Raw genomic sequence first — 27,351 nt, 5'->3', positions numbered from 1 at the left:
ATGTTATTTTCTGTCCTGCTGTGTGAATCATTTCCAGTAGACAAATCATTTGAGATTGTCACAGAGCCAGCACCTGACTCTACCAATGACAGTTCTAATTGTCATTGGCTAATACTCATCACAAATACAGCTGACAGTGGTTTTTCCACCATTGATATTGCTCATGGTGGTCCTTGCCTCCCCAGAAGGTTTTGCAGGCTACTGCTCTAATTAATTCATATAATTATATAGTGTTTTCTTGAGGTAGTTTCTGAATTCTCAAAAGCTTGAGATTATGTGAGAAGATAAAAATAATATTTAGACAAATAAAAGAGCTGTAAATGAGTGGTGACTGTACATAAAACTAGTGTTGTCATGTTGCTTAGGATGGGGGAGGAAGTTATATAAGTATTTCCTCTTCATTGCAGAACTTCGCATTTTTAGGTAAAAGCACTCCACTGCTACAGTTTCTCTGTACACAGTGTTTCAGAAGCTAATTGTGCATTTGATGTTCGGAGTGAAGTAAACCTGTAACTTTACTTGTTTACATTCCTTATTTTCAGCCTTCTCTTGGAGTGAAGAAGCCAACTAAAGCCCTACTGTATGTCATACTGAGCCCTGTGGGCCCTTACTTTGCAAGTGGAAGCTTTAGTCCAATATCATTATGGGCAGATCCCAAATATGTAAGAGCCTGGAAAGGAGGAACAGGGGACTGCAAACTGGGAGGGTAAGAAAACCTGATTCTGCATTTGTATGGAATCTATCTCCACATACTTCACAAAGGAGATGCGTTTTTTAGTGAAGTGTCTAATCTAGCAGAAGTAGAGGTATTGGATGTAGCAGTTAAGCAAACAATATACTATGACAAAGACTTCAAAGCAGTCTTTTATGAATATTACCTATACAATTCAGTTGTGTATTTTTGTTTAGATACTACAGTCAAGTGGGCTACAGGGAGAGACAATTTTTACAGCCTCTCAGGCTGAGGAACTGGACCTGGAAGGTGTCCATGTAGTACTTTGGCTCATTTCCCTTGCAGAAGTTGACACTGAAGATATCACTTCTGTGATGCAGCTTTCAGTATAGTGGTCCACTGCCAACCGGGCAGTGAGCAGCACTGACTGCTGACCTTCATCCTTGGCAGACTGTCCTGACAAGCCATCTGCAGTTAGCTAGGGAAGTATGGGTGTTTCTGGAAAAGCATGAGGCAATTAGCTGTGTATATGTGTCCGTGGTCTGGCAGTTTTCTGCTGAACTAGGCCAAAGTGCCACTTAAGTAGAAACATAATTATTTATGTTCACATACTTGAGTTGTCAGAATTAAGCTGCTTAGGACTTGACTGGAGCAAGCAACTGGGATGTGGCTAAATAAATTATTTAATTGTGCAAAAGTGGTCTTTGGTTTAAGCAAGGCTTTTTGTATTTACCTGAGAGTTTCTTTTCTAGGCAGGAAGTTAGTAGCTGTCAAGTGCTGCTCAGCTGAGCTACTAGAATAATCAATTGGCAAGAAAAGAGCTTTTCTACCTTTGGTCTGATGCTCTGAGATTTTGATCTCCTACTTGTTGCTTTTTGTTGAGTTTGAAAAATATTTTGTTTCCTCTGCATTCTTTAATTTCCTGTTAAAAAGAGAATACTCTGGAGTCACTGTTGATTTGATTTACAATTGTGGCCCAGAGCTGAGATCTGAATTCCAGTGCAGTCCGCACTTTGGACCTGCTGACTTGGGTGTTTGATGGTTATTGAACATGAGAAGTGAAAGGGTTTTTATTTATTTATTTATTTATTTATTTTTAAAGCATTTTTGTTGTTGTTCTGGTTGTTTTGTTTTGTTTTCCTCCCAGAGCAGCTACAGGGTGAACATAAATTATGTAGTTAAGTTCATCCTGTAGGCAGCATTTTTGGAAAACACTTGCCCCTCAAGGACATGAAATTCATCAAGGCTAATCTGTGGCTCCTAGAGCTACTAAAAAAAAATAAGTTCACAGAATCACAGAACTGTAGGGTTTGGAAGGCACCTCCAGAGACCATCAGGTCCAACCCTCCTGCCAAAGCAGGTTCCCTAGAGGAGGTTGCCCAGGTAGGTGTCCAGATGGGCCTTGAATATCTCCAGAGCAGGAGACTGTACAACCTCCCGGGGCAGCCTGTTCCAGTGCTCCGTCACCCTCACCATGAAGAAGTTCTTTCACATGTTGGTGTAGAACTCTCCATGATCCATTTTTTGACCATTGCCCCCTGTCCTGTCCCCAATGGAAAGAGATTGACCATATCCTTCTGTCTCCCACACTTAAGATATTTGTAAACATTAATAAGATCCCCTCTCAGTCTTCTTTTCTCAAGGCTGAACAGACCCAGGTCTCTCAGTCTTTCCTCATAGGGAAGATGCACTAGGTCCCGTATCATCTTTGTGTCCATCCACTGGACTCTTTCCAGGAGATTCCTGTCTTTTTTTTTGTACTGGGGAGCCCATAACTGGACACAGTACTCCAGGTGAGACCTGACCAGGGCAGAGTAGAGGGGGAGGATCACCTCTCTTGACCTGCTGGCCACACTCCTTTTAATGCACGATAGGATCCCATTGGCCTTCTTGGCCACCAGAGCCCACTGCTGGCTCATGGTCAACCTGTCATCCACCAGGACCCCTAAGTCTTTCTCTGCAGAGCTCCTCTCCAGTAGGTCATCGCCCAGTCTGTACTGATACATGTCGTTGTTCATTCCCAGGTGCAGGACTCTACACTTGCTCATGTTAAACTAGTTCTGTGAATGTAAACTATTAACAAGAACTTGTAAACTAGTTCTTGTTAAACTAGTTCTGTGAAAGTTTTTTACTAGAAAAGAAATAACTTACCTCTGAAGGTTCTGTATTCCAAGAGGTCTAACTACTCATCTGTTCACTTGACATATATAAGATTAGGTGGATAGTTTTGGTTTTGCCTTTTTTAAACCATGCTCTGGGTGAGAATTATTGCATCTGTCCAGGATTCCAACTGCTAAATAAAGATGAATTCTTTACTAAGGTGTCTAATTGCAGTGATTAGAATATCCAGAAAATGAAACAAGAATTAATTCTGAGAAAATTTGGATGGATATGTTTGAGCTGTTGATGCTACTTAGCCCTTCAAAATTTGAGGGCTGTAGATACAAAATGATCTAGTAAAAAACAAACAAACAAACAAATAAACAGTGAAGTACTTCTAATGGAAAATGAGCCCTTTGCAATAAAGGACATGGGCACTGAACCTTGCACAGAAATAAGAAAATACCCAGTGAGATACTCATATGTTTGCTCTTTCTTTTTTGTTTCTGAAAGGAATTATGGTTCTTCTATTTATGCCCAGCAAGAAGCCCTGGAGTTAGGCTGCCAGCAGGTTCTGTGGCTCTATGGAGAAGATCACCAAATAACCGAAGTTGGAACAATGAATCTGTTTCTATACTGGATAAATGAAGATGGAGGTATAGTGACACACAACATGAAAACTATGAGAGTAGGCAGTTGGGATCATAAGGCAGGTATTCATATTCTATGTACAAGTCTTCTAGAAGCTATTTGGACCCCCCAAAATGCCAGCCATCATCCACTTCATCATCTTAGTGGGATAGTGACCTCCTTCTATAATCCACAAAATGATTGTTAGAGTGCCAATCATAAACTTTTTAATGAAATGACTTAACAAAGGGAATGTCTATTCCCTTCTGAGAACTGATAGGTGAGTCCTACCGTTATGAAAGAGGAGATTCCAGAGCAGCCATGAGCAATGCCTAACAACATACTTAAACAGCGGAACCTTCCACATGCTCAGAAGGACAGAGTCTAGTCACGTATGGGTAGCATAGCAGATTTGCTGTCAGTTTTAGCTGTGTTCTTTATCCTGGAGATGTGTCAGAAACAATGCACACATACTAAAACCACATGGGTTTTTCCCATCATCACTTTCCAGCAAGTCACATGTTTCAGAAGCATGGCCAAAAGTGCTTCAGCATCTAGCTGATAAAGCACTTAGCTCTTTCTTTGAAGAATTTGAATGTCCAATGGAGGCAGACAGAAATGTGTCAGTCAGCATTCTATGTCACTGGTGTTCAAATGATACTTTCAAGATATGCTATTCTTAAAACAGTTTTTAACTTTTTGCATCTACACCTCTGAGTAATGTACATGTTGCTTCGAAAACTATCTAGTTAATAAGCAGACATCTATTTAGACATCTTGGAAACACCCACTGGGCATGCAAGTATTCAGTGCTTAAGAACAAATAGTTGCACCTGACTACTGGCTTAGAAGACCACATAAGTTTGAGTCCTTAGAAGAACGAGCCAGCATATATGGTGGTGAATGGAAGGACACCTCTTGATTTTCATGAGTGCTGGTCCTCCATGAAAATTGTCACTGAATTTTTGCATGGCAGCATATGCAGGTTTAGACTCTGATTTCGTCATAGTGCTGTAGGTATCCTTGAAAACTGACATTTTTCTGACAGTGCTCACCTGCAGTATAGAGACAGCTTTGGATAATGTAGTGTAATGGGAATCCAGCTACTTGATTCCCATCTCCAGTTTCATTACTTGTTTTTCTGCAAAATCTTTACCATTTCTGAAGGACTGAAATGATGTTTTCTCATTGTTGAATGAGTCTGTGAAGTCTTGTGGATGAAACTGTAAATATGAGCAATCTCATTATAACAGCAGTGGACTTGTCAGTGTAGTTAGATAGCTGAATTCACGCCTTTTGTAACTTCACTAGAGAGACATGAAAATAGATTTTGGCTCATTTTGTCCAGGGAAGGGACAGTGAAGGGGGGACATAATTAGAATTCAATGTTCTCATTGTACTTAAACCAGGAATATGCTGGAATTATCCAGCTGCAGCACCGTACTGTTCCAAAGATCTGCCAATCACTGTATTACCAGTGCACCGCTGAATAGTACCATTGTGAGGTGGCCGTAGCAAACAACTTGTAATTCATGCCACCCAGGCTAACTGTGTACTGGCAAACCTGCCATTTCACACAACGTGGTCATTAGCATCATTGGAGCACTTTTCTGTCTTCTAGTGTGTTGATTAATGCTTAATTTATGATATCTTTAGTTGAAAATGACTCTTGCTGCCAATATGAGCCATCCTATACCTGCCTTATAGCTTTACATAGTGATTTTAAGTGTCTGCTATTATTTTCTCTCACTTCACAACAGATACTTAGGCTGTATTTTTGTTTTGTTATGCAAATTCTGCAGCTGAGAGAGAGAGTGATCTAACACAAAAAAAAAAAAAAAAAAAAAAAAAAAAAAAGTGAGGCAAAAATTGCAAATCATCATCAAAAGGAAAATGCCCCTGTTTGTGTGTTAAGAGGTCACTGCAGGATAGTCTGAATGTGTTCTACATGGTGTGTAACAAACCAAGGACCCAGCTCAGTAAAGCCCACTCTAAAGAACATCCATGCTTCCAATGACAGCAGGCGTTTTTTGTAAGCCTTTGCTATATATTCTCAATTACAACATTGTTACTAAATATGACACATTGTCTTGGGTAGTGAGGGAGCCTGGAAAAATGTCTCATTTGTAACATTGTGGAGGAAACTGTAGGAAATTAAGTAATTTTTTGTAAAATAATATGACATCCTCTATGCTACTTTTGTGTTCCCCCTGTTCCTCTGGTTGAGGCTTGTGATATGACCAAATCTGGATCACCACTGTTGCATAAATAAGGGAGCGTGATATTCCATTTGTCCAAAACTATTTATAGTTTTATGTTCACAAAATGAAAATTTTGGTCACCCTGCTGAACTGTCCACGTGCCTCTTCAGAGTACATAATATTCCCAAGAGGCTGTTAACACTAAAGCTCTTATTTCCTTGAATAATCTTTTTTCTTCTTCCTAGAACATAAGCTTCACTTTCTGGAAAACCTTGAAATTTAAATGTAATGTCCAACCTGAAGGTTGCTAACTATGAAATCTGTACACATTTGCCAAAAATTCAGTTTCTTAAGAAAATGGGAATTAATAATACCCACTTCAAAACACCATACATAGGGTTAAATATTTTAAAGGACTTACTGGAACACTCAGGTAAAATAACATGCAAGCTTGATTACTGTTCTGTAAGTGGAGAATTATTTCTGCTGTGGGAGCAAGTAGACTTCTAACAGAGTAATTATTGTACCTTCTGTTCTAATAGGAGTTCATAGCAAAAGCATGGAGGGAAGAGCAGCATGAATGACACAGCAGACAAAGAGAAAGAGAGAAGTAATTGAGGAAAGGAAATCAGCAGAGATGAAAAGGTAGAATGATTGCATGAGGCGAGAGTAGAAGAAAAGCCTGAGGGAAATAAGGAGAAGAAAGAAATAGAAAGGTCCAGAACAAACTTGGAGCAAAAGTCAGCCATTCACATCCATGAAATCAGGGTTCACTGGGTTATCATTGACTCTGAAGTTCCCTTTATATTGGTAAATCATTTGGTAAATGATAATTTTGGTAAATTTCTCTGCATTGTTGTTGTCTGACTAGTACTGAAGGCATCCCATGTTTGGAATATTATTTCCTGTATGTTCATAAATGCAGGTGTATTAAAATTGAAGTTATGTAAAATGCACGACTTCATTTTAAAAATACCTTTAAACTCCCTGTGGGAGTTCCATTGTTATGGCATGCCTATACCATGTCTGGTGCAATGGGTCACTGGACTTAAAGTGCTACTATTATAACAAGTAATAACAGTATTCAAAAGAAGAGAAACCCCAACATTTTCCTTCAAATTATGTTTTTCCATTTTATAGCTGCTATAAATTTTAAGGTTCCTAGCCCACCAGAATAACTCAGAAGGCAAACTGAGCCTGAGCTCACAGCCTGCATACCTGGAGATGGACAATCTGATGTCACATGGAGCCTGCTTTGGCATCAATTCACAGAGAACAAACATTTTGGAATGCCTTATTGTATAGTATTATCAGCTCTGCCAAATATCCGGGGAAGCAAATGTTCTTTAGGTGGCCCTAGGCTGGTAGGTATCATATGTATACTTGACAAAATTATACAGAACAGGTTGTTTGAAACATTATGAGACTCCCATGTCCTGTCTGCTCAGTGCTGGTTGGGGGATGGTCTGACCTGGCATCTTTTCAAAATAGCTCAAATCAATTAATATGCTATGTTGAACTTAAATGGGTTCTGGACAAGATTTGTAGCAAAAGCCCCAGAAAGAGAATGTTATAAGGTATGTAGTCACAAACTTTGGTATTAAGGTCCATGTTATTTGAAGCTTTCTGCTAGAGAAAGACTTGTATATGACTGTGTCTGCAGAGTCCATAGCAGGTGAGGTTGAAAATGCACTATCAGCTTCCTACTGTTCAGAATGGAGGTCTGTGGCTCATGGAAAGTTTTCAAGTCCTCTTCTTTTGGTAGCTGTGCCAAAATTAGGATGTGATGAGCATCGTGATTAGGAGTGAAGAACTTTGTATTGTTCTTGACTACACAAGAAAGTAGAGACCACTGCTGTACTTAGGAATCTGGGATAGGTTAGGGAATGGTACTACTGGTGAGTCAAACCAGAGCAGAATGTATATAGCCTATTCTAGGGCAGCTCATTACATGTTTTGAGATGATAGTTTATGTCGATAACATATGTGCATGTGGATCCTCATAAAAGGAATGTGGAAGAATAAGTAGGAAAAAAAATCTATTTATTAAATTAAATAAATCTAGAGCTGGTTGCATTAAAAAAGTAACAGACGTTTCCCAAGAGAATGGACAATGAGTAGCAGATTCAATGAACAATTCCATTTATTATCCTTTGTTCTTCTATTCCACACCAGCTCCCAAAGTCCTGAGGAGGAGAGAGAGCATGCTGTAGTCAGCCTGGAGTTGTGTATGCACTAGCTGCCAGGCAGTGTTTGTGCACACATTATCTGACTGCTGAAAACAGGGTGTTCAGCTGCTAAGTTCGGATTGGTCTCTCTCAATGCAAGGATGAATAGCATGTTTCTGTCTTCTATCCAGCTGCAAATTTGTGTAGGACCTTTAGAGATTTTTTATGGCTGCTCCTTCTTCAAGACTGGTTCCAACAGGCCTAGATTCAGTGATTGCTTGCCATGAAGGGTAAAGGGGCATAATGACAGCATAAAGATGCATATCTTGTTCTTTGATTTGTTCTTACCTAGGTGACAAAAAAACATTATGGTTTGTGGATTTAGTGATCTGGATAATATCTATGTATGTTCAACAAAGATAGGGGATCCTCAATGGGAAAAGAAAATGGTTAGAAAAAAAAAAAAAAAAAGAAAAAAGAAAAGAAGAGTATTCCTGAAAGACCCACTGACTGTAAATTTAAGTATTTACCAAGTATGAATCACCATGTATTACTGTTTCATTAGTTAGTGTTGGATGAACATTTATTTTTTTATCTAAGTGGAAAGATCATTAAGGAGGTCTCTTTTCAAAATGAATTTGGCAAGATTTTTACTGCTTTGCTAATTCAGTAAACGAGCTTCAAAATTCCTGGGAAATGTTTCATTGTAGCATTTGGAATACTGAACACCATATTCCTAAATAAGTTAAAGTGGTTCAGGGAGAGTCATGATCTGCCCTGGCATTATTAGGCATGGCTTTCCCTTGTGTCTCTCTAGCCTGAATTTAAAGACAGCTGTTCAGTGGTTCCCAATAACTATTCAGTGAATCCATTATTATGGAATAATGCTGAGGAATAAATCTTACTACTAGCCTTTACCATGTATTTATTCATGTATTAAATGTATTTCTTCCCTGTCCACTCATGTGTAGTCAAAAGGTTTCAAACACTCAACAGTAACGTGTTGGAGTTAAATTTGAGCAGTCTGTGTTCACAAAACTCTGAAAAATGTTGCATCTTACAGGGTAGAGAACATTTCTGATAACATTGAACAAGTTTTTCATTTTTGGTGTTTTTTGATTGTTTTGTTTAATTTCTCTTGTATTTGACAGAAAATGAACTGGCAACCCCACCTTTAGATGGCATCATCCTTCCAGGAGTGACAAGACAGAGCATTTTGGATCTGGCACGCAACTGGGTGAGTGCTTTGACCTTTCCAGTAATGGTTTCAAACATCATGTTATAATACCTACAAAAATATGTATTTCTGCTGTTCAGTATCTGGAAGTTCAACTGGTCTAGTCAAATCCATTAACCTAAATGGGAACTAACAAGCATATTGATTCATAGATTCCTAGCAACTCCATCAGAATACCCAAACCTGTCACAGAGAACAATACCGAGCTTGTTAAAGTAGCTCCATATAGTATTTAATATGAAAATTCTCATTAAATCCACCAGTACCAACAACATCAAGCAAGGATAGAAGCAATTACCATGTGTGACCACAAGTATATTTTAGTTATCAGCGCTGTCTGCCTGTCTCTCCACTTATTTCTCATGGTTCCACCCTTACTCCTAATAGCTAGCATGAAGCCTAAAATTAACCCACAATCTTAGTCATCTATCTGCTTACAGATTCCAATTGTGTAATGTACCCATCCCAAGTACCTATCTGGCACTTGAATGGACTAGCTCATATCTTGAAATGCAGGGAACTCTTCACTCTGCCTATACTGTATTTTATTGCACCTTGGGTAAAAATACCATACAGCCAAAGGTTCATTTAGTCCATTTTCCTGTCTCCTCATTTTGCCCAGGGTTATGTTCAGGGAGGAATAACAAGAATAAAGTAGGCATGTGTGATACTTTCCCCTTGGTATTCTCCAAGCTTCCAACTGCCTGTAGTTGAAAAACTTCCTGAAATACAGTTTGTAGTTGAATGTAATGAATAGAGCTAAGCATAATGAAGAGAGCTAAGCACGTGCTTCGTGGGGTATATATGTCACTTGTTGATCTACATTGAACTCTCATGCATCTTTACTCATACTAGTACTACTGTGATCTAGATTAAAACTAGTATAGATACGCACATGCACCTCTCAGACTTGTCTCCTTTACAAGACAGACAGGTATTCCTGGTTGCTAGGGCCTGTCAGTGAGACGTCAGAGTCTCTCTCACCTTAGTGTTCATGAATAATTATGTGTCTTCTACTCTCCCAAAAATTGTTCTCATCTTCCTGTCCTCCATTTACTAACCTGTCTGATACCTTGCTTACATGGTGTCCCTGCCTTTCTCTTGAAATGCTGTCCTTTCCAGAGCTAATCATATTTCTTTGCTCTCTTTTGCACCTCTGTTCCATGTTTAAAAGATTGCATATAAAACAAGGGCTAAACTTTAGTTTGGTCTGGTAGGACAATAAAGTCTACATAAAGCCATCACTTGAATATTACAAAGGTCGATGTTTACTATTGCTCTTTAAAAGCTTCCCCTCAATCAGTTGCTATTTGTTCTTCAACACTTATAGAAGGTAAACTTTTCTCCTTTTTAAAGACTGCTTCCAGTGTGAATTGCTTTATGCATACCTGCAGTACAGTTAATTTTTGTAGGTGACAGTTGCGTGCAGACTGCAATGTAAAATTTCACCAGGTGTTACAGAAAAGTACTGCATCCAACTGGCATTACAGGTGGAATTAATAAAAAGTATTTTGCTTAGGAATTGTCCGAGAGTGGGATGGAAAGTTCTTGTACAAGAGTCATTTTTGTACAAACTTCTGGACTCTAGAGACCATAAGTACTAAGATCCTGTGTCACATAACCCATGACAAATTCTGCTGTATTATTCCCTAATGCAATATTTGGCATTGTGTGCCAAATCAAAGGGAAGTACCATTTAGTCATCAGCATTCTACCTGGCAAATCACCGGCTTCCTTTTTGTTAGAGTCTATCGTGTGATACTATGAGGTTGGAAAAGATCACAAAATCACAGCCAAAACTTAGTTGGTTGCAAATGGGCTAAGTAAAAATACAAGATAGTTCTATCAGAGATGTTTCAACCATGGAAAACAAGCAACAACAAACACCATAATTTGTTAAACTTTTTACAATTTCTGTTTGATTCTTCTTGTGCAGGGAGAATTTAAAGTGTCTGAGCGATACATCACCATGAGTGACCTGACAGCTGCCTTGGAAGAGAACAGAGTGAAGGAGATGTTTGGTGCTGGAACAGCTTGTATTGTATGTCCTATCTCCAAAATTTTGTACAAGGGCAAGGTAAGATATTTTTTTTTTTTGCCTCTCCAGAATTTTCTCATAATGAATTGTAGTCAAAAGAAAAACAAAACAATCAAGCAAAACAAAACAAAACAAAAACCACAACCAACAACAAAGAAACCCACAAATGAGGTGGAAAAAGAGTGCTGCCTGAGGCTTGTAGAGAGATGAAGTGGCAGTATGTTATTTGCCAAATGAGTTACTAGTATGTTGTCAGAATAGGGCATTCCCTCTCATCTTTTGTTTGTTTGTTTGTTTGTTTTCTTAGTTAAGAAATTGTACCTTGCCTGTACAATTAACTGTCTGTTTTGGATGGATCTCTTGGAAGGCTTAGATTGGCCTTTGTTCAAAACAGCACAACAGTACAACTAATTTAACTTTTCACTGGCTGAGCAAGCTCTCCTATTAAAACATTACAATTAACCTTACCTACTTTCAAGGAGGACTAGGAAGCTTGATAAATACTTCTTCAAATTCGTGTTGACCCAAAGGGATTTATATTTATATAAAGCTATTATTATGTTATTTTCTCTTTCTCTTCTCTCTCCATCTTATCTCCCATCTTCTCCAATGCCCCACCCCAACCTTCTTTACTCATTGTTAGCATTTGCACATTCCAACTATGGAGAATGGACCTCAGTTAACAACCCAATTCCTGAATAAGCTGAGTGATATCCAGGTAAGATGTTTGCTCTTCTTTAACCAAATAAAATAGTAAAAAGTGACAATATGAAAACGTTGGAAACAAGTATTTTTAATAATGGTGCTATAGGCATAGTATTATGTCTTAGCTTGCTGTGGTTATCTAGCCTTATTTTCTCAAGATAAAAAAAAAAAAAGTTAAATGGATGGAGAGTGGTATACTTCTTCCCTTGATCTTCCAAAATTAATATTGTTGTAAGATATTACTGTTATACGTAAAAATCCAGCACAGTTGTAACAAGTTTCCCTTTGAAGGGAAAAAATAGATGAAGCATCTTATTAACCACAATCATAAATGAGTATGGACTAATCAATTAAGAGATATGTACAGTAGTAAGCACTCACTAGGTACAACAAGCTGATCATCATTTCTGTTTCTCAGTACTTTCCAATCACAAGGCCACCTCTTGTTCTTAAACAGTTTCTTCCTCTGTGATTTGCTAAATATCACATTCTATGTGGAATCTGTGCTTGTCCTGCATGTCTGGGCATGGAAATCAGTATTGTTTCATTTACCATAAATGAGCAGAACATGATGACCCTCCTTATTTTATCTGACTGTTTTATTTTCCTTTTTTTTTTTTTTTTTTTAGGGTACTTAATAATGTGGGGGATGGGAATAGGTATTGGTAAGTTGCTAGGCCCTTTATTTTAGATTTGATAGCAGTAGCTGTTTGCCAGTGTTGTCATTTGTCATGATTTTTCATCTGATAGTTACTGCTCTGCATTCTTAGCTTTTTGGCTCAAGGAGGTTCTTAGACTTGCTACTAAAATTTTTATCTTCCTGTCAGTGAACACTGAGTTCTGTTGCAGTACCTAGCAACTGTATGGATCCCTTAAAATAATCAGAACTTCTTAAGACAGATTCCTAAAACTGAATTTTCTGTTTTACAGGCCTTTTACTAGTGTGTAGAAATAATCTGACACAGGGTTCTTTTGCTATTCTTCTTTAGTCTTGCTTCTCTACATATTTTTAAAGTTCACAGGTACTGGTCTCCAACATAACCACATTTTTTTTTTTTTTACTTTCAAATATTTTCTAAGCCTGGTAGCTCAAATATTGCAGCAAGACCACTTGACTATTTTTCATTAAAAGGATGATGAGATCCATGTCTTTTATTCCTTAGAATAATATTGAGCATTGCTAGCTCAATAAAGAAGTCCTGATACTGTGTTACTTTTGTGTTGGTGGCTGAGTTAACTTTCATGGAAAGCAAAAAGGTGCTCTTCCTGCCACTTTTCTGTTTTTTCAGCTCTGCCAATTATAATGGCTTGTGATCTGTATCTTTCTCTTTAAAGACTAGGACTGACAGCTAGGAAGAAGCATAGGCATCTTTGGTTCTAATTTTTATTATTTGTTGAGGGAAGGGAGAGGCTTAGTACTCCCAGGTCAATTATATATAATATTTTTATCATCTCAGTACACAAGAAAGGCTACACCATAGATTTTCTCCAGAATCCTACATACCACAGTCCTATTTCATCTTTCTCATCCCTAAGTGCCATCATTGTTGGTGTCCATCAGTTTATTCTTCTTCTTGCCATCTGTCTGGTTTTATGTCAGGGACAAGCTATGGACTGTATAATTTTATTGATATACTTTTTGTTGTGATGTATACTGATCACTGTTCCATAGTGCTCTGCTCTGTTAAAGACATCTTGTTAGTATGTCAGGGATCTTTAACATCTACTATCGTTTGTGTAATTCTTGTGTTATTTTCCGATGCCTACATCGTGCTTCTGAAAGCTAAGTTAGGGCCTTCAACAATGTATGGTCAGTTTGAGTCTCCACAGATCGCTTTTAACTGCAGTCATGGAACAGCTCAGCATCGGAAAGAGTTCAGGCCAGTTCTAGCACCTTCTTTTTGAATGTTGTGTGTGAGGTGTTAGGTACTGCTTTAGCTATTTGTATTACAAGACAAGCAGGTCCGTTCTGTAGAAGAATGGATTGTGAAATCCGGAGTTGTTTCAGAAGACTACACTGGAATATGAGTCTTCCTCCCCTGGCCAGTAGATTATGAGTCAAGGCAAATCAAGACAAATTCATCCAGCTTGTTCCCTGAGGTTACCTTCCTTCCCTGCTACCCCTCTCCTCCTTGCCCATCGTTAGCTTTCCTTTTTCCCTCAAGGCTCTGGAGGAGGCTAAAAAAGTATGGATTGCTTCTAATTTTTATCTTCTTTGGACCTTTATACATTACAATTATGCATACAGAGTTGAATGTACTTAGCATGTGTTCGTTAGTTGCAAGCCAACAGTAAATCCATCATTCCTAGAATCTGCTGGATTGTTACATAACACATATACTTCTGTGTTTTCTTCCTTCTTTAAAAAAGCCATGGGAGTTCGAATGCTTTATCATTAGAAACATGGTTTTAAAGAGACTCAAGGCTGCCTTCTCTTTAAGAGTCACTCAGCATTTATTGGTTATATTTCTGCACATTCCTACCTATGGAAGTATGAGCTTACATTCAAGTGGACAACAGAGTGTCATAGAGAAAATGATGCTGTAACACACAAAATTGAATATATAATATTCATGAATGTCAAGACATTTTTCAAGCTCTTTCACAGAGATCTTATATATATTCTACCAGAAGGGAAAAAGAAGATCTCTTTGTAGCACCATTGGACTAGCGCTATTATCATTTGAGCAGTCTGAGACTGTTACTCCAACGAATATGCATGTTCTGAAGAATAAAATGCAATGGAAATTACAGCCAGACATAGCTTAAGTCTCTGTGCCATTGTGTTGCCTGAATTAAGGCAATGTATCCATTTCATTCTGGACAATGGACATTTGTGAGGCAGTGATAGCTGTCAGTACCAACAGTGTCCTGGATTTGAACCTATGACCAAGAGGTGCAGGGTTCCATATCCAATATCATTATACCGACTCCTTTGAGTACAAAACATCCTTGTTTAATGTTTTCAGATTATTTTGATTATTGTGTTTTCAAGTCTGTTTTCATACTGCTCGTTGTTCTTTTGCAAGTCTTGTGTATTCAACAGGATTTCTCTGGATTTGAACAGCTGTTCAGTGGGAACTAGAGCTAGAGTGACAAATTAGAAACTCATGGGCAGAACTTATTTAATTTCTCACACCAATTGAGAGAGACAGTAGTAGTACTGCAATATACATTTCCCTTCCTGTCACTGAGTGGAAATCATGATTACATAAGGCTGATAAAGATTTTATATAAATAGTTTACAATGTATACAGTAATGGTGTAGTTATGAATGGATTAGTCATAGAAGACTGTCTTCTGTAATTGCTTGAGTTAAGAGATACAGACATGAGATTCTTTTGTTTGGAAACATACTGAAATACCAGTCAAATGTTTTTGTGGTTTTGCATTCCATACTTTGAGAATAAAAAAGCTTTTGCTGTACTCTTTAAAATGTAGATCAGGATGCAACTTGGAATAGGTGAAAGGAAAGTAAAATGTATTGTTTATACTGCATGAGATAAAAATACATTTAAACACTGAAGTCAGAGACAGCAGTGAGCAGAGGTTTAGTCAAAAAGCACATATTTTTCAGTCACAGAATCTATATGGGTAGACCAGTGGAAGACAGCTAGGGAAGGATAATGGATGTGTTCGTTTTTACAGAGCAGGACCTGTGGGAGAAAAAGAAGGATGGAATAGCCTAGCCTAAGGTCATAGTGTTCTTGACAGAGTCAGAAAAGGAAACTAAATCTGCTTTGATTTCCAAAATGAAAACATCTTGACTGTGGTCAGAATCTTCATTCTCTCTTTAATTCTGGAAGTAGGTTCAAACCGTAGTCAAATGGCAACTCAGACCAGATCTTGCAATTTCTGAAATCAGCATCAGAGCATTATGATGGTACCTAGAGCCATCAAGACATCCAAGTAATCTCCTGTCTTTTCCCTGCTTTCTGATTTGTGAGTGGCGGGGGAGTCATCTTTTCTCTGAGAAACAGCAATGTGAAGGTCAAAGACTTTTTTTTCTCCTCCATTTCCCCCACCCACAGCAAAACTGCCTCACATCGGGGTAATTCAGTACTTTGTGGTTAAACTAATGATACTTCTGTTTTTTCTTGGTTACATTTCATAAGGCAACCACACTGACATCTGGGAATGTAAACTGGAGATCCTTTCAACGAGTAATTCTTTCCAAGGTCCTGTGCAGCACCACAGCAGTGTTTAGTCAACTACATCACAAACTGCAGAACAGGCACACCAAAATTAATAATGAAAAAAAAAAAAAAAAAAAAAAAAGTAGATATACCTGCAGCTCATTTAGAGTCTTTACTTACTGGATCAAAGAGTAAAATGCAAGCAAACTGAATGTTATTTCTTTGTGCATCTAGAATTGTGTTCTTCTGGCATATCCTTATCTGGAGATGTTCTCTCTTCCCTATGTTAGTGTGTCTTTATCTCATTTACTGCTGATAAACAAGTTGGATTTGGAGGAACTTTCTTTTACTTTCTCTTGGAGAGAATAGCAAGTGATCTTTTCTGCATACAGAAAGTCTCCAAAAACAGTACTTTATTCCTCACTAAAAAGTGTTTTCAAGCTCACTGAATATTGTACTGTAAGGGGAAGGGCTTTCAACCTACATCTGCCACTAGCCTGTCCACCTCTGCTTTACTTACATACATGAACCATATGTGCATTTTTGGGGCTCTCTGGAGTGTTGTTTACAGGCTTGGTGACATTAGAACACAGAGACAATTTAACAACCAAAAGTGCTGCCTTGGGACTGTATGCTTCCCTGGAAGGGAAAACAGCTCCATGTAGTAGGTCACCTTCATTTCTGCCTGGTGGCCCTACTCGTTCATGTATGGGAAGACACCTTGTTTTATTTGGGTTGCAATTCTCTCTAACTGCATTCTGTAGTATTTGTGATTGGTTTTATTTCACATTCAGTCAGAATGTTGTAATAAAATGACACCTTGAAAATAGAAAGAAAAAAAAGTGTATGTTTACTGGAGCTTGAGCGGGGGCATACTTAGGAATAAGCTCAGGGAATCTGACCTCAGGGAATAACAATATTAAATTGATGGAAAGCTTTAGTGAGGCAGGACTATTCTGTACCTTCTCTAATTGAGGATCAGAATCACTCCTTTACAGTTTACTTGTTGGAGGATGTGTAAATCTGCAAGCTACTTTTAGGCTTTGCTCAAATTAAAACCAGAAGGCATAAGAAATAATGTAAGCTTCTATCAGGGTGCTGGATATGAATCCTTATGAGGATAGATATAAGAAGAAATTATCATCATTACTGTGCACTTTTACTTTTAAATTTTATCCTTAAACTCCATTTTTGCTTTCTTTCAGTATGGAAGAGAAGACAGCGATTGGGCTGTGCTGGTGTCGTGAAGGTGAAAGAATTCAGACCCTCCAGACAGAACAAACACAAATAATAACAACTTCTGTAGCTGCCTGTGCATAGCATAGTTTCTTTATCAATTTACTTCCCAGGATGATTGTTTCCACAATCCAGCAAATGTGAACACAATCATTTTGTTTTCTACTGTAAGCCTGTTATTAGAAGCCTGTCTTCTTGGTAGAGGTGCTAAATGTTAGCAATAGAACTTTCCTAATGGTTTCTTAGTGCCTCCTTGTATCTTATGTACAGTGTAAAAATTTGTAAAATGCTCTTCAACTGCTCTTCAGTTTGTTTTGTTTGTTTTAACTGTCATCACCAGCAGAGCAAGTTGTATAACACAGACATTGCCTGTTAGTTGGCTGCAGGGTTCTATTGACATTATTCTGCCTTTTGCTCTGTGTTCAAGAAACAGTTAAGTTTAGCCATATGCTCTTTCCTTTTGTAACCCACTTGTATGAGAGATTTCTTAGTTTGTGTAGTCCCACAGATTCCTTCATCTGTATTCTGTCAAATAACAGCTCTGTCCTTTAGGCCCACACACTCAGAGTGGATTTAGCATGCAAAATGCTCCCTGATAGACTGCTGCCTTTCCCTCCATGTAGGGATAAGCAGTGGCTGCCTGGGCAGGGCATACCTCACTAGTAGCTGAATACATCCTCCTGTACATGATGTTCAGGACTGAGCTAGACCATGACAAAACAAGAATCACTCTTTGGCTTAACAGAGAGCTGCAGATGCAGTGTCACCTTCTGGTGAATGTCTAGAAAATAACGTTAAACAAATCAGTGGCTGTAGAAGTTGAACCGCTCTTCATTTGGACAAAGTGAAAGCAACCAGGACTTTGGAATGAATAAATTAAAAGGAATTTCCTTCAACATCTAGTCACATGACTTAGATCAGCAAAATATTTTCTCATCCTTCACTGCTCACTGTGAAATGTATCCAGCATCCACTACTACATATGCATCTTACTGGGGTCTTCCTGTTTGAGGAACAAGCTATGTTGTCAGCAGAAAATACGTAGCCCGAGACAGAAAGAGATTCAGTGCAAGCCCTGGTCTTGTTCTAATTAAGCATATTCTTCATATTCTGCTATTGTCTTACATGCTGTCTTGATACTTTCTGGAAACATTATAAAGTATATATCCCATAGTTAGAGAAACAACATCTGTTCACTAAGAAATATCCTGTGATATTTATTAGCTTTGTCTTTTTGCACACCAATTTGTCAAATGGCTTTAAGATATCTCTAGCCAAAAAGGATCATCATATTCTGTATCAATGTTCCGAAGTGCTACTTCAGTATAAAACTGGTGGAACTTTATTGACACTAATGGAGTTCTGTAAGAAGAAACGTGTATTTCCATAGGTTGCAGTAGAGATGCCACCAGTATTAAGGGAAATGCTTAGCACTTTATTGTATGGTGTTTATTTTTGTTTGTTTGTTTGTTTGTTTCTTAAGAAGACCCAACAACATCTCTCCCATGGTTTATAAGTTCTTTGTTGTTACTGTCATCTGTTAACATAGTTCAAAAAGACAAAGTAGAATTTCTAATAGACCATCCATGCCTTATACAACTGCTCAAAAGTAGCATTATGGCTTTCCTGTTCTTTTTTTGGTCAGATTTTAAAGACATACCCCTACTTAGCCATCTTTTTTTTGCTCCCTCAAATCATGACTTTTACTGTCTTTCACTGTGGTCCGATCTGATCTTTTAATGAAGAACAGTTGAAGTTTTTTTCTGACAGTGTAACTATTGTTAAAATATTAGACAGTTTTGTCTTTAGAATACAACTGCAAGCACAAAAATTTGTTTCACTTACAGTAGCAATAGTACTGTGTGTCTGCTTTTCCAACCATTTGAATTGGTATAGTGTGCTGGTCTTTGTTCAGTATCTTACTGAACTTTGTTCAGTATCTTATGTGTCATAAGCTGCTGGTAGTCTTTCATTTTTCTTTAAGAAGGTGGGTAGAAAATTAACATGAGGAATATGTCAAGATGCAATGTGGGGTAGAGAATTTTATCCAATGAGGCAAGTATCGTAACTAAAGAGTGCCTTTAACTAAAATGTGGCATGTAACTGTAAAAAAGTCATGTAATGAGCAACTACACATGGCTTTCTGTTACTGAACTGTTTAAATTTGTCCCTTTATGTTCATCTTAGATTTAGCAGCTAAAGGAAAAGTGGAAGTATCTAATTTCAGATATATGGAAAAGTGGTTGAACGATACATTAGCATCTCAAAATCTTGATAGAGTTGATGGGTATCTTGTATTGAAAATCTCCATGAAGGCATGAGAGTGCTAGTATTAATCTATTCACTAGTTAGGGACCAGTTTGAATAATTATTTTACTGTGCTTTAGAAGCTGAAAGCTGTGCAAAACTCTTCTTAAATTGGATGCAAGTAATTTAATGTGAGGAAACCAAGCAGTTTCATTTATTGTGGTTTGCACTGTTGCCTATACCAAACAGAGAAACACCTCTCCTTCTAGTGTACATATTCAGCTGGAGGAGACTTCAAAATTAAAAGGGTTGAAGCAGGAATGACCCACAGAAATGCATAAACTTTTCTAGCAGAGAAGAATGAAAATGTAGTATGTGTATGGTCAACTGTTATCTTTAACGTCTTGGTTACATGCTTTACTCTGGCTGTGGCTGTTTCTCATGTGAAACTCAACATTGTGGTTGTTTCTAAATCTAGGTAGATAGATTCTAGATTTTAAACTTTAAAACCTAAATAAAGGGAGCTATTTGGTCAGCATCATACTGGAAATTCTTCTGATCTTGCATGATGTCCTACCCTGTATTACACCACTGTTTTTTATCCTGTTAACCAAAGGAAAGAATATGGGTAAATAATTGTTTGGTGTTGTTCTCCATTCCCCCCCCCCCCCCCTTTTTTTTTGCCTGTAAAATTTCTTTGAGGGAACTGTGGTATTCCCTGAGCTACTAATAGATTTTAAAAGAACATCTGCACATCTATTTTCCATGTGCCCTATTTGTTTAATTGCAACAGATTTACATAGAAAGAGTATGGTACATCATAACTAGGCAATTATCCATTCTTCATTACTTAGTTATGGTTCTGTTAATTGGTCATTTAAGACATAAGATAGTCTAACATTAGGAGGATTTGAGACTGTTCAAAAAAAAAATCAACAAATTAATATTGTGTGATATTTGCATAATTGGCTGCAATTATTTAATGTCTAATTGGGTTGATCAAATGAGATTCAGACTTTCACATGTTTGTGCTTTACAAACACTGGTACTTTAAAATGATAATGATGAACTCTAATTTTTGTATGTTCTTTCTTCCCCCTTTCATTCTTTTGATTGTTATTTTCAGTATTGAACATGTCCCTAATTTTCAGTTTAGTGAGTATGATTCATGTTTCAGGAAAGTCCTTCAAATGAGTGATTGTTTCATGAAATTGGTATTTCATGCAGACTGTTCTGATGCCAAGAGTTGTGGAATCAGCAACTGGTGTTACTTAAATAAATTCTTAGCTGTAATGAGGGCAAATTCACTGAGGATTTATAGTGACAAACTTGAGTAAGAATGCTAATAAAGGTCTCTGCTTAGAGTAGATAATCTTTCCAGTCTGTAGCAGAGCAAAGCAAATGTGATTTTTCTGGGATGTAGAAAGGAAATCTGACAAGACAAAAGCCAAGGTAGTGCGAGATCTCTGCTCCAGCCTTTACTTACACCTGAACCTGAGTTCATCTCTCTCAAGCCAAAAAGCAATTGTCTTCCACTCTTCTTTCTAGGTAAACTCTTGTTTAGAGCTTACCTCATTCAACAGAGAGATGTTATTGGTCTTCTCCTGCACACTTACTATATTCTTATTTTTCCTCAGGAATGAACATTAGTTTGGATTTGATTACTTGGATATTTGAAAGAATGATTTGTAATGTGAGTTTTTTGAAATGTGTGTAGTACATGGACTTTGATGGAGGTAGACAGAAAAACAGCTGGGAGTGGGTTCCATAGCCACCTGTTTAGAAGAGAAACCCTCTTGAATTCAGTGGCCTCTCCAAAACAATCTACCTAATCTCAGCAGATTGCTTAGTGTGATCTGTCTGTTGATAGTGCCTTGCTACAAAGTAGAATACAAAGATTATAGCTCATCCTGTTAGACTATGACATGTTTTTCTCTCTGCATGGGATACACCCTACCAATGGTAAATTTTAACATCCTAGTGGCAGGCTTGTATACTGAGAGGTGGGAAGGTGTAAACAATGGCTTAGCACGGCCTGAGGTAGGCCATTCTTTTGTATTTCTCTCCCTGCAAACAGATTTGCATACAGATTTGCAAACACTTTGCCTCTGCCTCTCCCTTTCCTGTCATGATGTCCTTTGGTCTCAAAACTAAAAGTGGCTCTTTAAGAAAATTTTGCATTGGTTTTGCTTTCAGCAGTAGTGGTAGTTTATAAATAAATAAATAAATAAATAAATAAGTTTTTATCTTGCGGGTGTGCAGGGATCAGAATTTCATTTTTCTACCTGAGCATGTAATGCCTGAACAGGCTGACCCTGGACAAGTATTCTAATCTGTTTTTAAGTGCAGAGTAGTAGTAATACCAATCCTGCTGCTTTTGACTCTAATCCAAAGTTTTTTGGGGAAGAAAAAAAAAAAAAGTTATTTTATTACAGATCAAATAAGCTTTCCAGAAAGCTTTTTAAGCAGCAGACAAAGATACCAAGTACAGTGCAATACATTTAAGTTTTGCTGTGTGAACCCATAAACAAGTAAAATACGTAGTTCAGAAATGTAGTAGCAGGCATGAAAAGAAAGTTCACCTCCTCCTCTCAGACAGTACTATCTTCCTGTCTTCTTTAAAAGTGATGCCTGGAGGAAGCATTGTACCTCTCAATGTAGAATCATTAGACTGCAGATATTGTAGAGGTACACCTTGCCACATAGCACTGAGACAGACCTCTGTGTGAATCTTGGCTACAAGTTTTTTTTGCAGTCTTTAGCTTTTGGAAGTGTCAGAGCTGTATTTTACTCTGCTTTGTCACTATCCTTAAGATTTGGAAAAACAATTTAATACTAATCTCTTTGCATAATAGCAAAAGAGATTACTGATATTGTATTGGTGGAAAACCATGCAGTTGCACTCCTGCCTATTTCTTACTTTAAGCCCAATAGTTAGTGGGAATTTCAGGATATTTTCCCTGACCACACAAAATCTGAGTGCTGTCTGTAGCAAAACTGGCAAATATATCTCTAGCTTCATAAATAAAATTTAACTTCTTTCTTACTCTGAATGATAAAGTACGTTGGGACCTAGCATGTGTGCAATACTGAATTATAATAGTCAAGCTTTAGATTTTAGATGAAATTTTGGAATTAGTATCTCAGATGGAAATAAATATTATTGATTGCACCAGCAAGGTTTACCACACCCAACTTTTCTAAAAATGCTGGTGTTTAAACTCTTTAGTAGTAATAGCATGGCTAGACACTTGTGCCTGTCTTTGAACATGAATTTATACTGAGCTTGCTTACCATAAAACTTAAATTATTGTGTCTTAATTTACCACAGTTCTGAATTCTTACTCCATGCTTTAAAAAATAGAATATTAAATTTAATGTGTACAGAAGGATCTTAGGGAGGAATAAAGAGGTTGATAACACATTTTGAAAGTCTTTAAAATATCTGGTGAATGCAGTTAAGGTAGTTAGGGTAGAAAAAGAGAAGACAACTTTGTGGAGAAAAATAGCTATAGCATACCAAATGATTTTCTAATGCTTTGGAGTCCATTATATTGCATTTCATCCTCCTGTCCAGGATCATGTTTGTTATTGACCAAAGAGGCATGCAGGGAAAAGTAGGTCAAATATGCTTAGTGCTTTTTTTTTTTTTTTTTTTTTTAAACCAAGCAAGGGTTAGGAAAGTTTCTAAGAGCTGGTTCTCTTGATTTTCTCATGCTTTTAGCAGTCATTTAAGTGTGAGATGGAAGAGCTCAGAAGTTATCTTAGGCAATACTATCATGCAGGAACAGATTGATTTTCACTTTATGATCACGTTCTTGAAGATATGAACATGGTGTCTTTTAAATTTTGCATCTTTTTATAAAAACAATGCTTATCATTTTAGAACTTGATACAATATCACTGAACAGTTATCTTAAATTATTATGTCCTGGTAGATGAAGAGAAGAATGCAAGCATTCTTATTCCTTATGTAATCAACTTCTTCCTGTATACCAAATCCCCTATTTATTATGATTTGGTCTCTGCTAGAATTGTGACCTCTTCGGGTGAAATAACATGTCTTTTTCTCTACTGTGTCTTTCAAGTGCACCCTGGGCTTTTTGGTAAGTACTAAGAGCTGGCAGCAAATGTCAGAGCAAAAAGCAAAGTGAAAAGTCCTCTGTCTCCAGAACAGGTATGCTAGGAATGAGTAAAATTGCCCATCTCCTTACTTCAGTAAAGACAAGAGTTCAGAAGGTAATTACCATTCTCATTCAGTCCAAAATAGTGACAACCCAGGTGTACCAAATATCTGGCAGCATGGTAGATTGCTATTTATGAATGCTCCTATTCAATTGCTTAAATGCCTACACCTGTGCCTACATTCTTCATAATTTTAGCCCTAGTATCTGAGTTAAAATCTGCAACACATTTATATATGTCATGAAAATGTAAAGTAATAGATAAAAACAAATAGTAGTGATCCAGACCATCTAAAACTGAGAAACATTTCTACGTGTCAGTGGCCTGTTTTTTCCCCATAAATTCAATTCATTTTCTAACGGCCCAGTAGCTGACCAGAACTGTAAGTAGGAGACCAATATATCATTAATTCTACCCATTAGTCAAGAATGTTGACAAAGAGTGAATCTATTCCCTCCACCTGGGAAAATGGTTTGGAAACCTGGCCAGTACAGTAAAGATTGACAGAAGGTTCTTTGCCATGATGGAGACAAGCAGGAGTTTTATCTAAAGCTATTTGCAAACAATTTTTGTCACACCAGTAAATTTGTAAAGACAGATATCCCAATCTACCTGACCTTCAAGACATTTAGAAAGCTGCAGTAGTAGTACTTGGAATTGTAGCAGTGGGAAATCAGTAACTTAAGAGTGAGAAGTAAACACCTCTGAAGGGTCTCTGTTGTCTTAAATGTTAAAGTTAACAGGGTATTTTACAGGGATCTGAGCATATAAAAGCAGTAAAGGACAGATGTGTGAAAAAAATACTGGATCAACTAAAGGAAACTCTACCTCATTCTTCTCTAAAGGTTTTGTAGAAGCACAATTAAACGCTCCTAATGGCATTGTTACGTACAGACCATCTGGCATGAAAGAAACACTTTATATTTGTATGTCTATAAATCCTGTAATAACTGTATTTTGCTGGCCGTAGAAACAGTCTATACTATTTGCAGTTTTCCTCATCAAATCTGTAATTATGCAATGTTTCTGTCTCCAATAAAGGAATTTAATGGGTACCTGTTTGTGGCATGTTATGAAATCATCACTGTCGAGTACAGCTAACTAAGCATAATTATCCCATAGATGGGAGCTGTTATGAAATATTTTCTTGAAGACTGGCTTGAAAGAAAGAAGAACTACTGAACGAAGTGTGGCATTTAAGAACAGCTGAATATGATGCAAGTGGTGAGAGATAAGCTACATCTACGGCCAAGATGCAGAGCCTGTATTCTGCCTTCTGGCTTCCACCAAAGTCCACGGGTATGGCACTCGTAACAAAGGGAAGAATGAGGCTTTACCGATGGAAGACTTGCATCTGCCCTGCCAAGCCTGGAGGTTGAGATGGTTGTTTCACTACTGCTGGACAAATCAAGCAGCAAAACTACCTACCCGCTAGCCATGTTGTCATGAAACAGCTTATAATATGTCAAGACTATGTAGCAGTGATTGAATACAGCCCCCAATTCTAAGGAGTTTGGGGTGATAAACTCAAGGGAGAGAAGCCAGAAAACAACGTTATACTTTGTGCACTTAGTTCACAGGGCACTTTTGAGTAGTCATTACTCTAAAGCACGTCAACCAGTGGGAAGCCCTTTGAAGATGGAAAGCACTGGAAAGTGAGTGTCATTAAAATCTTGACATTTGCCATGTGTAGTAGCTATATTTACAAAAATACTTGACGTATTCCCCTTTTTCAGGGCAGGGAATACTGTGATTAAAGGTAGTACAGATCCATGCTGTGGTAAAGTACACATCAGGGTAAATTTTCCATCTGGTTGGCTCTCAGTGATTTCAGAGAAGGCTGGCAGGGGTACAGGACACTTTAAAGAAGTAGTAGACACGTAAGTATTAAGAGTTGTTAATTGCTGCTGGTGAAACAAACCTAACATGTCAAAATCAAACTCTATTCCTGTGTTTTTGACCTCTCTACTTTTATCCTAAGGGAACCTTTTGTAACTGTAAGCTTGAGCTTTAGTAAGTTTTCAAAACTCATTTATCCCAAGTAGTTATAATTTGAGGACTTTGCAAGGGACTGAGTGGGCTGCAGACATGGACAGACATGTGCCTTTAAGTAAAACTTGGAAGATCCCTTTTTTCCCTGCCTTTTGAAACATCCAAGTAACTAGCAATAGTTTCATTTAATAAAGCACTTGTAGCAGTATCACCACCAACACTGTGTTCTTGGGATGGAGCGTATCTATTCCAAGGACTATGATCTGTGATACAGTCTTGTAAAGCTGATGTGACAAAAACAGTTTTTAAAATATTACAAGTGGAGGAAGAAGCAGAAGCAAAAATACTGCATTCTGTACATACAGAACAGGACAAAAGAAATCAGGCTGGAGATTCCAACAAGGACAGTCAATGTAAGAAATAGGCCATTTTTAAGGATAAATCAATGAATTTGGGGATTTTTTTTCCTTTCTTTTGCTTAGTGTTCTGTTATTGTGTCATCACTATGGCGATTTTGAGTAGATTATGTTATTTCAGAACAACTTCAGGCAACTTTTGTTTTATTAAAGTTTTTATATCTTGCTCATGGAACAATTATTTTCAACATTGTTAGTTTCAATTGTTAGTTAATTTTCAACATTTCAACATAGTTTCAACATTGGTTAATTTACACTCAGTAATAAATATGCATTTACTCTTTACTATGACATAAAGTATAAGTAAGCCAAATTTTTGTTTGTTTGTTTGTTAGATGGAGTTGAAGAGAATTCCTATACAAGAAAAATATCCTAACTAAACTCTGTGTTTGTGGGATAAATACGTGACTTTAAAGGATAAGCAAACAGAAAAACAAATGTTTTAAATGTCCTAACTACAGACTGTGTAAAATACATCCACCCTTTAATTTTAGACACTTTATATATCAAAGGGACTTAATAGTGAAATATTTTAAATTATATTCTGATTAAGTGAGATAACAATTACATGTCTAAAGCACATATGCATATTCATGGTCTGCAAAAAATGTCTTTAGAACAAAAGACTGATCAGGTTGATACTGATTCGATAACACCAATGATACAGGCATTTTGTAAATGCTTGGCACACAGCTTTTTCATCTTCTGTACACAGAAGATATTCGATGATCCTTCTAGGTCTGCCAGAAGACGGGTGTAGGTTAGAGCACTGGTGACTGTGCAGCTAGATGGTGACTGTGCAGCTAGATGGTGACTGTGCTCTAGATGGTGACTGTGCAGCTATAGCTGCATAGCAGTATGGAAGCATGTGCTTTTGCAGGCTTGTATGTGTGAGGGAGGTGCCTTTAAATCTGTCTTGGGTAGATGTACAAAGTAAATACATACCAGGAGGCTACCACCACAAGAGACACTGTCACCTATACAAGAGCTAGGGCTGTACTGACTTTCACTTTTAAAAGGGATGAAGTTCATCTGGTGTTGTGCACTTAAGAAGAAAACAAAGACTGTGATTCACTTGGCTTTTAGTGAAATGTACATAAACCAACACCAAGCAAAGCCAGAGGAAACATCTTTCTATTCATCTGGTACTGCCTCACACCCTGACTGAGGTGACTTTCATGTTCTGAGTTGCTAATGAAGAGAATGGCATTGCTCTTCCTATTTACTGCTGCTTGATCCCCACTCTTCCCTTATGGCAATAATGGCAATAAAATAGTCTCAGAGAGACCAGATTGCTCTTTGACCACAGAAAGGAAGACATATGCAGAGCCCATGTGTGGGAAGAGTAGGATTGCCCTTTTAGTAGTAGCAGTTTTTAAGGGACTAA

The 27,351-nt window shown here is 37.6% G+C and overlaps 1 protein-coding gene across 2 annotated transcripts in view; it reads left to right on the top strand.

Annotated features, from left to right (window-relative positions):
• Nucleotides 1-24,611, top strand: part of BCAT1 (branched chain amino acid transaminase 1) — a 66,713-nt gene extending 42,102 nt beyond the window's left edge. For both annotated transcript variants that reach the window (XM_027449955.3, XM_005023026.5), the window contains 6 exons: nt 543-706; nt 3,287-3,429; nt 8,924-9,009; nt 10,946-11,086; nt 11,691-11,765; nt 17,094-24,611. In XM_027449955.3, the coding sequence (XP_027305756.1) occupies nt 543-706; nt 3,287-3,429; nt 8,924-9,009; nt 10,946-11,086; nt 11,691-11,765; nt 17,094-17,135 (651 nt within the window). In that variant the 3' untranslated portion in view covers nt 17,136-24,611. The remainder of the gene's footprint in view (nt 1-542; nt 707-3,286; nt 3,430-8,923; nt 9,010-10,945; nt 11,087-11,690; nt 11,766-17,093) is intronic.
• The last annotated feature ends 2,740 nt before the right edge of the window (nt 24,612-27,351 follow it).

Source organism: Anas platyrhynchos, chromosome 1 (assembly GCF_047663525.1).
Source record: "Anas platyrhynchos isolate ZD024472 breed Pekin duck chromosome 1, IASCAAS_PekinDuck_T2T, whole genome shotgun sequence".
NCBI classification, from domain to species: Eukaryota; Metazoa; Chordata; class Aves; order Anseriformes; family Anatidae; genus Anas; species Anas platyrhynchos.
This window is presented reverse-complemented; position numbering and strand designations above follow the sequence as displayed.